Below are 13,308 nucleotides of genomic sequence, written 5' to 3' on the forward strand. Positions count from 1 at the left end.
GAAATACCCTCAGGCCACCTACAACCCCTATGGTTGCATGGCACTCTTCAATCCCTATGCCAATTGGCAGAACCAGTTTTTCACACTCTTCTGCAAGGCCATAATATACTAAACACCACTCATGAATGTATGTACATCTGTAAATTCTATTCTTGTAGGACAGTGTACATGGCTTAAAATCTCCAGCGTTACAAGAACTCTACAAATAAATTACATCAATAATTAAATAATTATTATTAAATACTAATTAAATAATTATTAAAAAATAAGCCATCCAGTGAACTTCATGGTCAAGCGGTAAATTGACCCTGAGTCTCCACATTATTGGTTCAACTCAGAAACAGAAAATTATACCACATATCCCACAACCTTAAGCTGGATATGGTTGGTGCAGTGACAGAGAAGGCCCCATTGCTGCTCCACTTTAAACTCATGGTCTTTTATTCTATATTTAACCTCTTGTGCTTTTATATTTTAAATGATTTTTATATCTCTATTTTATTACATTGCAAGCCACTTAGAGTCATCCCAAACAATGAGATGGGGAGTATATAAATTTAATAAACAAACTTCTTGCCATTGGCCATGCTGGCTGGGACTCGTATATATGAAAATTCAAAATGTCCAGAATGCTTATGACAATTTTAAGCTATTATGTCAGAAAGAACATTTTTCTTCATGCTTTATAAGGAAACAGAACTTACCACCTAAAGAAACAGTATTAACTATAAAGGCTAAATATCTTTTTAAAAAACATTTCAGAAGACATAAAGCTTACACCTCTCAGGGATTATTAGCCATGTCAGCTATAGAGAGCACTAATTATGTTATTTATATTCAACCATAGTTAGCTCTAGATTGCAGAACAAAGCTGGAAAGCTTTGTCATTGAGAACTTCCCCAAAACAATCTGTTTTCTACTGTAGGAAGTAGAACACTTTGGTTTAAACCAGTAGGAACGCTGGGTTCTTCATACAGTGAAAGATGCTTTTCAGAAAAACAACTTGTATCCTTTGCGAATTTGGGACACAACAGTTCAAAGGCTTAATCATAATGCTATGTAATATAGTCAACCCAAAGGCATGCTTTTGCTCAAATAACCACCACAATTAACTGATACAATACAGTTCATCCTTAATTCAGGTTATGATCATGGTACTTGGCTTGCTCACATTACAGATAGTTTTCTTACTGTTTTCCCATAATTTCTATCACAGCTCCAACCCCACCCCGGACACTGTGGCTTTATAGCCTTATCAGGATTTATCACAACTATTTAAACTTGTGGATGAGCAAATATATCAGACTCAGTTTTGCTTGCCTTTATTTATTTTAGGATTAAGGAAGCTTTCCAAACCCAGAATTTAGGACTCTGGATTTTCCCAGCAAATAAATGAAACACTGGTATGTTTAGCATGATAAACATGTGCAGAATCGACACAATTAGGAAGCAAAGTATAGTAGTACTTTAAAAAATGCAATTTCCTGCCTCTCACTGTGTGTCATATTTCGGGACCTCTTTGGGTGACAAATTTCAATTTTATGCTGCAAAATGAGAGTTCTTTTCAGAGCACAAAATATGAAATATTGTAATGAGATTTACAATATTTACAATGAGAGTTTAATGGTTCAAAGGATTCTGCAAGAATATACTAATTATTAAAATAATGACTAAACAATAAAGTATAAGGACAAAATTTAAATATTTTTCTCTCTTTCAAAATAATCACTAATGCAGATAGTCCTCGACTTACAACAGTTCATTGGTGACCATTCAAAGTTACAATGGCACTAAGTGACTCATTATCATTTTTCACATGACCATTGCAGCACCCCCATGGTCATGTGATCAAAATTCAGCCACTTGACAACTGACAAAGGTTTATGACGGCTGCAGTGTCCCGGGATCAGGTGAACACCTTTTGCTACTTTCTGACAAGCAAACACAATGGGGAAGCCAAATTCACTTAACAGCTGTGTTACTAGCTTAACAATTGCAGTGATTCACTTAACAACAAGAAAGGTCGCAAAATGGGGCAAAATTTACTTACAACAGTCTCACTTAGAAACAGAAATTTTGGGCTCAATTGTGGTCATAAGTAAAGGACTACCTATGCAAATGAAGAAACAGAAAGATTGTACAATTCACATTTTTGGAAGATCCAAAGTATATACTGAACTAATTTACGCATTCACAATGATTTGGTAAATAAACCACAATTTTGCTACATTCTGCCAAAGCAGGGTTTTTCAAACTTAGGATCCAGAGGAGTTTACCATATATTTAAACCGTATCAGGTTTGTCCAGGAGGAGACAGTACACCTCTAAAATTTGCTCACAGTTTTGCCTATCCAAACAGATTAGAGGCCCAATTCCAGCAAACCAGGAGAACAGAGCTCACATTTTGACTGATTTTGCCTACATTACCCTGCAGTGGGCAGTTACTGTTCCACAAACTGAGAATTCCTGATATACAGGTTGTTGAGTCATGGGCTCTGGTGAGCAGGAATGAAGACACACAGCTGAGTACAGAGAAACTCATTCTTTTATTCAAGCTGGAACTGTACTAGGACTTGGGGTGCACCCCGCCACAATATATAGCCAAACCCTATGGTAGCAACCAATCAGATTGAACCCGTGCTTGCCACCGGAGGTTGACCAATTGCAGGACCAAAGACGTCCTGTCTGGGTTGCTGGAGAGCCGTTAGCTCTCTAGCAACGCATGTGGTGTGGTACCAAAAGCCCAGTACATATCACTCCTCCCTCCTAAGATCAGGCTATAATCCCCTTAATAAACTTAACAACAGTCAAGAATCACTCCAACAACCAAAATACACAATAACAAAATAATAATAAAAAATAATGCTTGTTAATTCAAGGTGGTTAGAATGACCTGACCTGACCAGGAACCCACAAATTTCCAGGCCCTTAGTTTCTGGCCCAAACCCAATCACCCATTTGCAGCCCCTTCGGGGGTTTTGGTCTAGAGCAGACATGTCAAACACAAGGCCCGGGGGCCAGATCCAGCCCGCGAAGTGGTTTCATGCGGCCCGCGAAGCCATCCTGGAAACAGTGAGGGAATGGCCCCCACTGCCTTGGCCCTGCCCCAGAGACCTTCCTCCTGCCAGAGACCCTCAGATCTGTCCCACTCCTGCCCAGGCCCCCATAGGCACCCTTGATGCGAACAATGTAGAGCTGGCCATGCCCACCCAGTAGGCCATATTTATTTATTTTATTTTTTATTATATTTATATACCGCCCTTTCCCGAAGGACTCAGGGCGGTTTACAGGGTGATTAAAATAAAAAATACAAAAGTTAAAAACAGATTAAAAAAATTATATCCGTCCCTGAACAAATAAAACCCGTTAAAATTAAAATTAAAATTAAAATTCTCAGCCTGGGCCAGAGAGCTCGAAGAGCCAGGTCTTCAGGTCCCGGCAGAACGAACGGAGGTCGGGGGCAGTCCTAAGCTCCACTGGCAGCTGGTTCCAAAGGGCAGGCGCACCCACTGAGAAGGCCCTATCCCTGGGTGTTGTCCACCGGCAGTCTCTTACCGGCGGTACCCTGAGAACACCCTCACTGTGGGAGCGCACTGGATGAAGGGAGCTTGATGCCGGCAGCAGGTGTTCCCTCAGATAACCCGGACCCAAGCCATTTAGGGCTTTATAGGTCATCACCAGCACCTTGAATCTCACCCGGAGGGCAACCGGGAGCCAATGCAGCTTTATGCAGCCATATGCACTTTAGGCACACCCACCCAGTAGGCCACGCCCACCCAGGCCACACCCACCCGGCCCCCTGAGGGCAACCGCAATGCTGATGCGGCCCTCAATGAAATTGAGTTTGACACCCCTGGTCTAGAGGCTTCGGATTCCACTCTGTCTGGATGCAACCTGTCCAGTTTAGTAATTAAACGCCTTCCCCAATGAAGCTCAGCAGGACTTTTACCTGTAGCCGTGCAGGGTGTAGAATGCTGACACAGCAAAAAATCTGCCAGTCTATGATGCCAGTCACCTGTGATAATACACTTGAGTGCCTCCTTTGTTGTGTTCACCATGCATTCGGCTTGTCCATTCGAAGAAGGATGAAATGGTGCAGACGTAGCATGTCTGATGAGGTTAGCTCTAAGAAAAGCCTGAAACTCAGCAGCAGTGAATTGAGCCCCATTATCAGAAACAAAAACATCAGGCAACCCATGTGTTGCAAAGAGTTTTCTCAGCACCTGGATGGTCCTAGCAGTAGTCATATTAGGGACTGGAACTACTTCCAGCCATTTTGAGTGGCTACCCACTACTACCTTGAAAAGGCCCAGCGTAGTCTATATGAACCCTGGACCAGGGAGTATGTGTTTCTTCCCACCTGTGAACTGGGGCCTGAGGCATTTCAGGCCTAGATTGCTGGCAGGTATAGCAACCATGAACTTGATCTTCTACAGCCTTATCCAGGCCAGGCCACCAAAGGTAGCTTCTAGCTAAGGCTTTCATTCACACAATGCCTAGATGGCCTTCATGTAAAGATTGTAAGACTCTGTCCCTCAATGAAGTGGGGATAATGACTCTGTTGCCCCATAAAATGCAGCCCTTGTGTGCAGACAACTCATGTCTCCTGACAAAATAACTTTGAAATTCAGAGCCTGGACTTTTTTCCAACCAGCCCGTGTATACCCAGGACAGTACTCTGTTCAGAATTTTATCTGTGGCAGTTTCAGCAGCAATATCCCCTGTGTGGAGGGGAAACTCAGGTAAGTCCTGAATGGACAATATTTTAGCAGCAGGAGCTGGATCAGCATCCATTAGTGGCAGTGGTAGTCTGCTGAGGCCATCTGCATGGCCCATTTCCTTCCCAGGTTTATGAATTAACTTAAAATTGTATGCAGACAAAAATATAAACCATCTCAGCATTCTTGGAGATAGTATGTGGGGAGTTTGCTTATCTGTTGTGAATAACCCCCAAAGGGGTTTGTGGTCAGTGTAGACAGTGAAATCCCTGCCATATAAATAATCATGAAATTTCTTAACTCCAGCCACTATGGCCAAGGCTTCTTTATCAATCTGTGCATAATTGTACTCAGCAGAAGATAAAGTTCTAGAATAAAACGCAATAGGAACCTGTTTCCCATTCTTCTCTATGTGGCTTAAGACTGCCCCCACCCCGTAGGGAGATGCATCACATGCAAGACATACAGGTTTAGACTCAGTATAATGAGTTACAGTGGACTTTTCTGAAAGAAGGGCTTTGAGATCCTGGAAACTTTTTTCATGTAAGTTAGTCCATTTACAAGGGGCTTTTTTTACAAAGTAGCCTGTGGAGTGGCTCTGCTATTGCAGCCTTATGAGGTAGGAATGTGTGATAAAAATTCAGGAGGCCCAAAAATGCTTGCAGCTCTCCTTTTCATTTTGGCCTAAGAGCCATTTTGATGGCCTTCACTTTTGAATCAGCAGGGTGAATTCCACGAGCATCGATATGGAACCCCAAGAATTCTGTTGATGAGACCCCAATACTACATTTGTTTTTCTTTAATTTGAGGCCCGCATCACGGAGCCTTTGCAAAACAGCCCTGAGCCTATTGGCCAACACTTCTGGGGATTCCCCGGCAATGAGAACATCATCAAAATAGGGGCAGACACCCTGAATACCTTTAAGTGTGCGTTCCATAATCCCTTGGAAAATACCCAATGCAACACTGACTCCAAACTGCAAGCGTTTGACTTTGAATGCTCCTCTGTGAGTTACTATTGTTTGAGCCACGGCTGTGGCCTCATCAACCGGCAATTGCTGATACGCCTGCGCTAAATCAAGTTTAGCAAAAATGGTTCCCCCTTGCAAGGAGGCTAGAATATGGTTGACTACAGGGACCGGGTACGCATGTTGATTGAGGGCCTTATTTAATGTGCATTTATAGTCTGTGCAAATGCAAACTTCCCCGTTGGATTTTAGTGGGGTGACAATAGTAGTTTCCCACTCCCCCCCATCAACAGGCTGTAATATGCCCTGTTCTACCAACTTATTGATTTCGGAATTGATTTTGTGTTTTAGGGCTAAGGGGACCCTGCGAGGCTTAACCCTAATTGTTACAACATTAGGATCTAATTTAAAAGAAATTGGCGAGCCAGTACAAGTTCCCAGTTTTGACTCAAAAACATCCGCGTATTCCTCGCAAACAGTCATGAAGTCTGCTGTCTGTGTCCAGTTAATGCCTGTAATTTGAATGCCCAAAGCCTGAAATCAATCAAGTCCAATAAGACTTGTTCTTTGGCCCTCTACTACTATGACATCCAGGTGCCCCAAAAACCCTTTAAATTTTACCAATAAGTTGGCTTCACCCTTAACTTTAATGTGAGTGTTCTGAAAATCTGTTAAAATAATATCTGAGTGCCTTAGTTTAGCCCAATGGTTACTGCGTCTGCCCACAAAGTTGAATGTGTCATGCGAGATGATTGATACCGCCGAGCTGGAGTCCAATTCCATCTTACATGGAACTCCTTGTAGCTACCGAGAGCTTGAGTTTAGGCTTAAGGGGGCGACGAGCCCCAGTGCGGCAAACACTTCTCCGGCTTCTGAAGAACCCCACACTAAATGGACCTTGGGCCCCAGTACCTCTCCTAGTCGGTTCCTCCGACTGGTGTTTGGGTGGCCTGTCTCTCTGGCGGGCTCTGCACACCACCGCGATATGGCCGGTCCTTCCGCAAGCTCTACACGTGGCCAAACGGAATCTGCAATTGGTGCGGGAGTGGTTGCCTCTGCACCCCTTACATCTAGGTAAGAGAACTGCCTTGTAATCATTCTCTCGTTGGTGGGTGCCGCAGTTTTGCGCATTTGGCTGCCTTTGGAGCTTGTTTATTTTGGGTTCTTTATCTTCTGACGATTCTCCAACATATTTGGCGACCTCGAGATGGACGGAAACTTCTACTTTTGAAGATTTGGTGGGCTGCACTGTTTGCACTGCACCTGTGGCTGCTTCGTCAGCCATGACCTCGTCCTGTGCCTCAGTGAATGTAAGATTGGGTCTGGCAAACAGTCTCTGCTGTAGGGTTCTGTCTCTAAGGCCACAGACAAGTCAGACTCTCAGTCGTTCCTCTAAATTCGAGAACTTGCAAAGGCGTGCAGCCTGCCTTAGGCCCACGATAAACTCTGAAACTGTCTCTCCGGGAAGCTGCACTCTTTGGTCGAATTTAAAATGCCACGCCATCTCCGACATCTTGGGCTGAAAATGCCCAGTCAGCTTCTTCTTAAGGTCTGCAAACGATACCACTTCAATGGGCATTGGCACGAAAAGATTTTCCGCTAGGTCGAAAGTCGCTGGCCCACACACGCACAGCAACGTGGCAGCTTTTAGGCCTTCCTCTGCAATCTGGTTTGCTTGTAGATAGTTCTCCACTTGCGAGAGGTAAGATGGCCATTCTTCTGGATGCTTTACATCGAACTCTGAATTTGCCAACCTTCGGCATCTTTCCTCGATTCCTGCATTCTTGGATCCTGCTTCTTGGGCTCAGGGAATGCGTCCACGGAGCACGCGGCTGCTAGTGTAGCTTTACTAACTGGCCTAGAGGGGGGGAAGACACCTCTTCCCTCCAGCGTGTAATGCCGACCCCTCATGAACTTCAGCCCTTTAGGCGGTGAAAAAGGATCCCACCTTCATCGCCACTGTCAAGTCGTGGGCTCTGGTGAGCAGGAATGAAGACACACAGCTGAATACAGAGGAACTCATTCTTTTATTCAAGCTGGAACTGTACTAGGACTTGGGGCGCACCCCACCACAATATATAGCCAAACCCTATGGTAGCAACCAATCAAATTGAACCCGTGCTTGCCATCCGAGGTTGACCAATTGCAGGACCGGAGACATCCTGTCTGGGTTGCTGGAGAGCCGTTAGCTCTCCAGCAACGCACGTGGTGTGGTACCAAAAGCCCAGTACATAACACAGGTAGTCCATGACTGTTACAGAAAGGGTGGACTATAACCCCTAAAGTCACCACCAACCGTTCCTGTGGTCCTGTGACTAGATTTTGAGTGCTTGGTAACCAGCTCACATTTATGACTGGTTATATATCACGTGACTACAATTTGTGGTTTTTTTTTACCAGTTTCAGATAAAAAAAATACCCATTCAGGAAAATGGATTTGGACTGACAACCACATGATTTGCTTAACAACCTCCATAAAAATGGTGATAAAATCAGACTGATCATGTGGCTGCCTTGACTTATAACTCTTATGATTTACGACTGAAATTCCTACAATTGTGGATGTAGGTAAAGGACTACCTATATAGATTAAAATTTAACTTTTCAAAGTTAAATTTTTATTTAATTTTTAAATTTAACTTTGAAAAGTTATTTTTTTATTTAATTTTTATTTCTTGTATAAATCTAAGCCCAAAGAATCATTAGTTTTATTCACATGCATTTAAGTATAATTTTAAGAGGCTGGGTTATTATATAATTTTAGAACCATCATATTAAGCCATGAACCATGTGTTTTAATCAGAATGGATACTTTATTTTATTAGTTTCTTCTATGAGCTGTGTATGTATGATAGCTTGTCAAGCTCACTTACTAATATTTAATCCAGTTTTCTGAATCCAGCCAACAGAGAGAATTATATACTAACCACATGAATGGGTTCCCCAAATTCAAAATATTACATGGTTTATTTTGTGAACAAGATATCCATGGACTGCAGGAACAGCTAAGCTTCTAGAACTAGATCAAAAACCATTTTATCTCTGTAACAGTACCTCCATGTTGTTTTCTGGTTAACTGTGGACACTGTTCCCAGTGCTAGCCTAAATATATTGGCCAACTGAATACACTGTTAGCAATTCCTGTATTAACTAAAGAAATTTTATATAATCATGATTTACTGAGTAAACCATAAGTAAGTCCACACAATATGGTAAATCAAAATCAAATAATATTAATTGAAGCATTTTACAAATAAATGGCAGGCACATAAAACTCCATAGCTACAATTCTTATCATGCTATTTGTACTTGTAGATTTTTTTTAAAAAATGGGAAGCAATATAAAAATGTTTTAAGCAAATGAACAAGAGAATCCCTCAAATTGTCCTATATAATAAGATGGCTACTATCCTCAGCTTCAGTTAATGATGAAAGTAAGATGCAAAAAGATCTCTCCCAAATCAATACATACATGTAGCAATTTAAAGGTATATTTTAAAATATAGATATACGTTTTTAATGTAGAGTAGTTTAAGTAGATGACCTGAATTCAGAACAGGTATTCATGCAAATCTTGCAGCCTGTTGTTTTTAATTCCTTTATATTTCATTATCTAACAACCTATTATAACTCAGATGAAGAAAAGTTGTATTGTAAAATATTCTGATAATATTCACATTGTTAGGCATATTCAAGGCAAAGGAGTATTCACTTTGATCAAGGTTTTGACAAAGTACTACTTTGATGTGGATCTGCAAAACAAAGTGGGCCCACTTCCAATTACAACATCCAAGTTACATACAACCTAGCAGCTCTGCTGGTCTTCAAAGGTCTTCTGCACATTTGTGCATGCATAGAAGATATTCCTTCAAATGAAGCTGTTCATTTCAATTCCTTCAAGGTGTCAAGATAGATATGTCTTGACACCTTGAAGGAATTGAAATGAACTGCACTGTGGTGCCATTTTAAAATAGAACTGCCATCAAGTCTAGTCTGAACAATCATACTAGATAAATGGGTTCATAAATGAGCATGTGACAATAAACAGGCTTCTTCTGATCAGCTGACTCACCATGAAATGATGCATTAGAACAGACTGACTTGTAACTTATTCTAAGGAGATAAATGTTTCAGATGTATAATAATACTGAAGATCCACGGAATGATCTAGTCAATCCAATACACCTTTTTCATCAAGAGTCAGAATAACACTTTTACCACAGTACTTTAATCAGGGCAGCTATCACCACTTCTCTGGATCTGAACATGCACTGAACTGATGATGCATGCTTTTCAGAATCAGCACTACAGGCAGTCCTCAATTTACAACATTTAGTGACCATTCAAAGTTACAATGGTACTGAAAAAGTGATTTATGACTGTTTTTAATATTTACAACCATTGCAGTATCAGGTCATGTGATCAAAATTCAGATGCTTGGCAACTGGTTCATATTTATGATGGTTGCAGTGTCCTAATGTTATGTAATCACCTTTTACAACCTTCTGACAACTAAGTCAATGGTGAAGCCAGATTCACTTAACAACCGTGTTACTAATTTAACAACTGCAGTGTTTCACTTAACAAATGTGTTAAGAAAGGCTGTAAAATGGGGCAAATATCTCACTTAGCAACATAAATTTTGGGCTAAATTGTGATCATAAATTGAGGACTACCTGTATTTGCTTCCTAAAATCAGAGGTGGATTCCTAGACTGGACTCTTGATCAGTGCAGAAAATCAAGAGTTACAGCAGCATTTATCATTTTGCAAAACTATCCAGTCTGGACTGAAGATCTCAAATCCACTAAAATTCTAATTAACTAGGTCCATTGTTCCATACTTCCTACTTTCAAGAAATGAGATTTCTGTAATGAAAGCCTATCAGATCTGTTTTATAGTGCAACCGCTAAGTTATGCCCTTCTATTAAAACAAACAAGTTGTAATATCAGCCTCTATCCTATCCTAATGTAATAATCATATATCAAAAAAACGCAGTTTAACCAGAATTAGGTAAATCAAATTGGCTGGGCTCCCACATGTCAGTGGATGCTCCATCTTAATTCAATTTAATGGATACAGTTTAAAGATTAATGGAAAAATGTAAGATATTTCACAAATGTGTGTGAAATTTAGTATCTACGCCATAATACTATGCCATAATACTAAGCTGTAATGTAGTATTTTGGGTTGAATTTACTGAGGTATATGAGCTTGGTAGTTGTGTTGTAAATCATTAGTTTTGAATAAACTAGATAATTATGATTAAACAAACCATGGCTTAGTGCAACATAGTCTTTTCCATCCCATGGCAAAGGAACAATAAACAACTAAAATATCTGAGAATGGTTAATTGCCTATAAAAAATGGCTTGAAAAATTATTGCTCCTTCTTGTCTAGCCATAAAATCTCTTAAGAAAAAAAGGACAAACTACACAAGGCCCAGAAATGCAGGAATTAGATGTTCTTAACATTTGGGGACAATAAATAATACTTCTGTCTTCCCCAGGTACAGTCCTATAAACAATTTCCATTGGCCGTACCCAAAGTGGAATCATGAAACCCAATATAAGTAGTCCTCGATTTACCATCACAATTGAGCCCAAAATTTCTGTTGTTAAGTGAGACATTTATTAAGTGCCCCATTTTACAATCTTCCTTGTACAGTTGTTAAGTGAATCACCGCAGTTGTTAAATTAAGTAACATAGTTGCTAAGTGATTGTGGCTTTCTCGTTGAATTTGCTTGCCAGAAGATCACAAAAAGTGATCTCATGACCATGGGATATTGCAACTGTCATAACTATGAACCAGTTGCCAAGCATCTGAATTTTGATCACATGATCGTGGGAAGCTGCAACCGTTGTCAGTGTGAAAAATGGCCCTAAGCCATTTTTTTTCAGTGCCGTTGTAACTTTGAGCAGTCACTAAATGAACTGATGTAAATTGAGGATTACCAGAACCTCTTAAAGGGCACTATGTGAGAATGAGTAATCCACCGACCAAGGAGAGATTCCACACCTCTGTGAATCCCATCTATAGAGTCATATGTGGTTTACATAGGCCAATGCTGTTACTTGCAAACAGGAACTGCCTTAATTTTCAAGTGGTGAATATCTCCAAATAGAGAACATTGTTAAGATTCTTAGTCTATACACCAAGGGCCATTTCCCCACAATCTAAACATTGTGGGTAGAGAGCTGAAGTGGCCAAAAAAAATCGTAAGGCTGGTAGCATCTTTTTTGACTTACAAATTTTATTTAAAAGGATAAGATTTAGTTAGCTGCGGCCCAGTACTATCAGACTCCTTATAATTCCCTCCCTCATAGTGGGATTACCATTTGTGTACAATAAATCCAGGTTGCATCAGATCATTAGAGCAATGCATTCAGAAATTGCTTAAAAGATAGAATTCGGAGAATGAACAGACCAGGGACTCCAACCTATACAAGGAGGGTGCATTATCTGAAAGAATAAGACATGAAGCAAAGAAGGAGAAGCACTCCAAAAGACGGAAAGCAGAAGCCGCCATCACGTCAGATTCAAGGGATAAAACTTCTGGGAAGGAGGTATGAATAGATTTTACACCACTATCTTGTACAGACTTAGCATTATTTGAGAACGCAATCAACGAATCATGTTCTCAAAGTAGAAAAAAGGGCGATTAATACGAAAACTTCCTACATATATTTCAGAAAGGAAAAGTTCTGACCAACCAGCGCGAGTGTAGATAAAGAAAAGGAAAAAAAAGTGGGAAGTTCCAAAGCCTTCTTCAGAAACAAAGAGCGCACAGGTAATTTGTTCTCCACCCACCCGCCAAAGCTACCAGAAAGCGCCCCGGTTCCCCTCAACTCAGAGAAAGAGCAGCACGATTCGCTTTCCATCCCTCCCGGAGATCGTGCGGAGGAAGAAAGAAAAAGAAGCACCCGATCCCCGCTTACCTGCCCCTTGTAGGGCCAACACTGCAGCGAACACAAGCCTGGCGAGCGGCTGTGCGAGCCACCAAGCCGGAGCCATCTCCACCCTTTTGTTCCGCGGCTGCAGCGGAGTTGCCCTAAGTTCAGTAGCTGCGGCCCATGCCTATTTGTGGTTCACGCAACTGCAAGAACTCCTAGCAACTTCTTCCTCCTCCGGACAGGAGGCACTGCCAGCTCCTCCCCCCCGCTCTAATCCCGATCTCCAGGTAAAACTCCTCTTCTTGTTTAATAAGGAAGTGCCTCATTAAGACGCTGACGCCTCTCGTACTGTGGCAAGCGATGAGGAAATCACACCTCTTCCCTCGACCCCGATTCCCTCTCCATCCCCTCTTGAGACCTGTATTTGATAATAATAATAATAATAATAATAATAATAATAATAATAATAATAATAAGAAGAAGAAGAAGAAGAAGAAGAAGAAGAAGAAGAAGAAGAAGAAGAAGAAGAAGAAGAAGAAGAAGAAGAAGAAGAAGAAGAAGAAGTTGTTGGAAGGGACCTTGGAGGTCATCTAGTCCAACCCCCTGCTCAAGCAGGAAACCCTATACCATTTCAGACAATTGGCTGGCCAGCCTCTTCATAAAAACTTCCAGTGTTGGAGCATTCACCACTTCTGGAGGTAGGTTGTTCCACTGGTTAATTGTTCTAA

At 41.2% G+C, this 13,308-nt stretch overlaps 1 protein-coding gene across 2 annotated transcripts in view; it reads right to left on the reverse strand.

Moving 5' to 3' along the window:
• The window catches only part of CDCP1 (CUB domain containing protein 1), a 112,650-nt gene extending 99,804 nt beyond the window's left edge, over positions 1-12,846 (reverse strand). For both annotated transcript variants that reach the window (XM_081344333.1, XM_081344332.1), the window contains exon 1: positions 12,626-12,846. In XM_081344333.1, coding sequence (XP_081200459.1) covers positions 12,626-12,701 — 76 coding nt within the window. In that variant the 5' untranslated portion in view covers positions 12,702-12,846. The remainder of the gene's footprint in view (positions 1-12,625) is intronic.
• Positions 12,847-13,308: the final 462 nt, after the last annotated feature.

The sequence above is a fragment of the Vipera berus genome (genome assembly GCF_964194415.1).
Source record: "Vipera berus genome assembly, chromosome: Z".
Classification (NCBI taxonomy): domain Eukaryota; kingdom Metazoa; phylum Chordata; class Lepidosauria; order Squamata; family Viperidae; genus Vipera; species Vipera berus.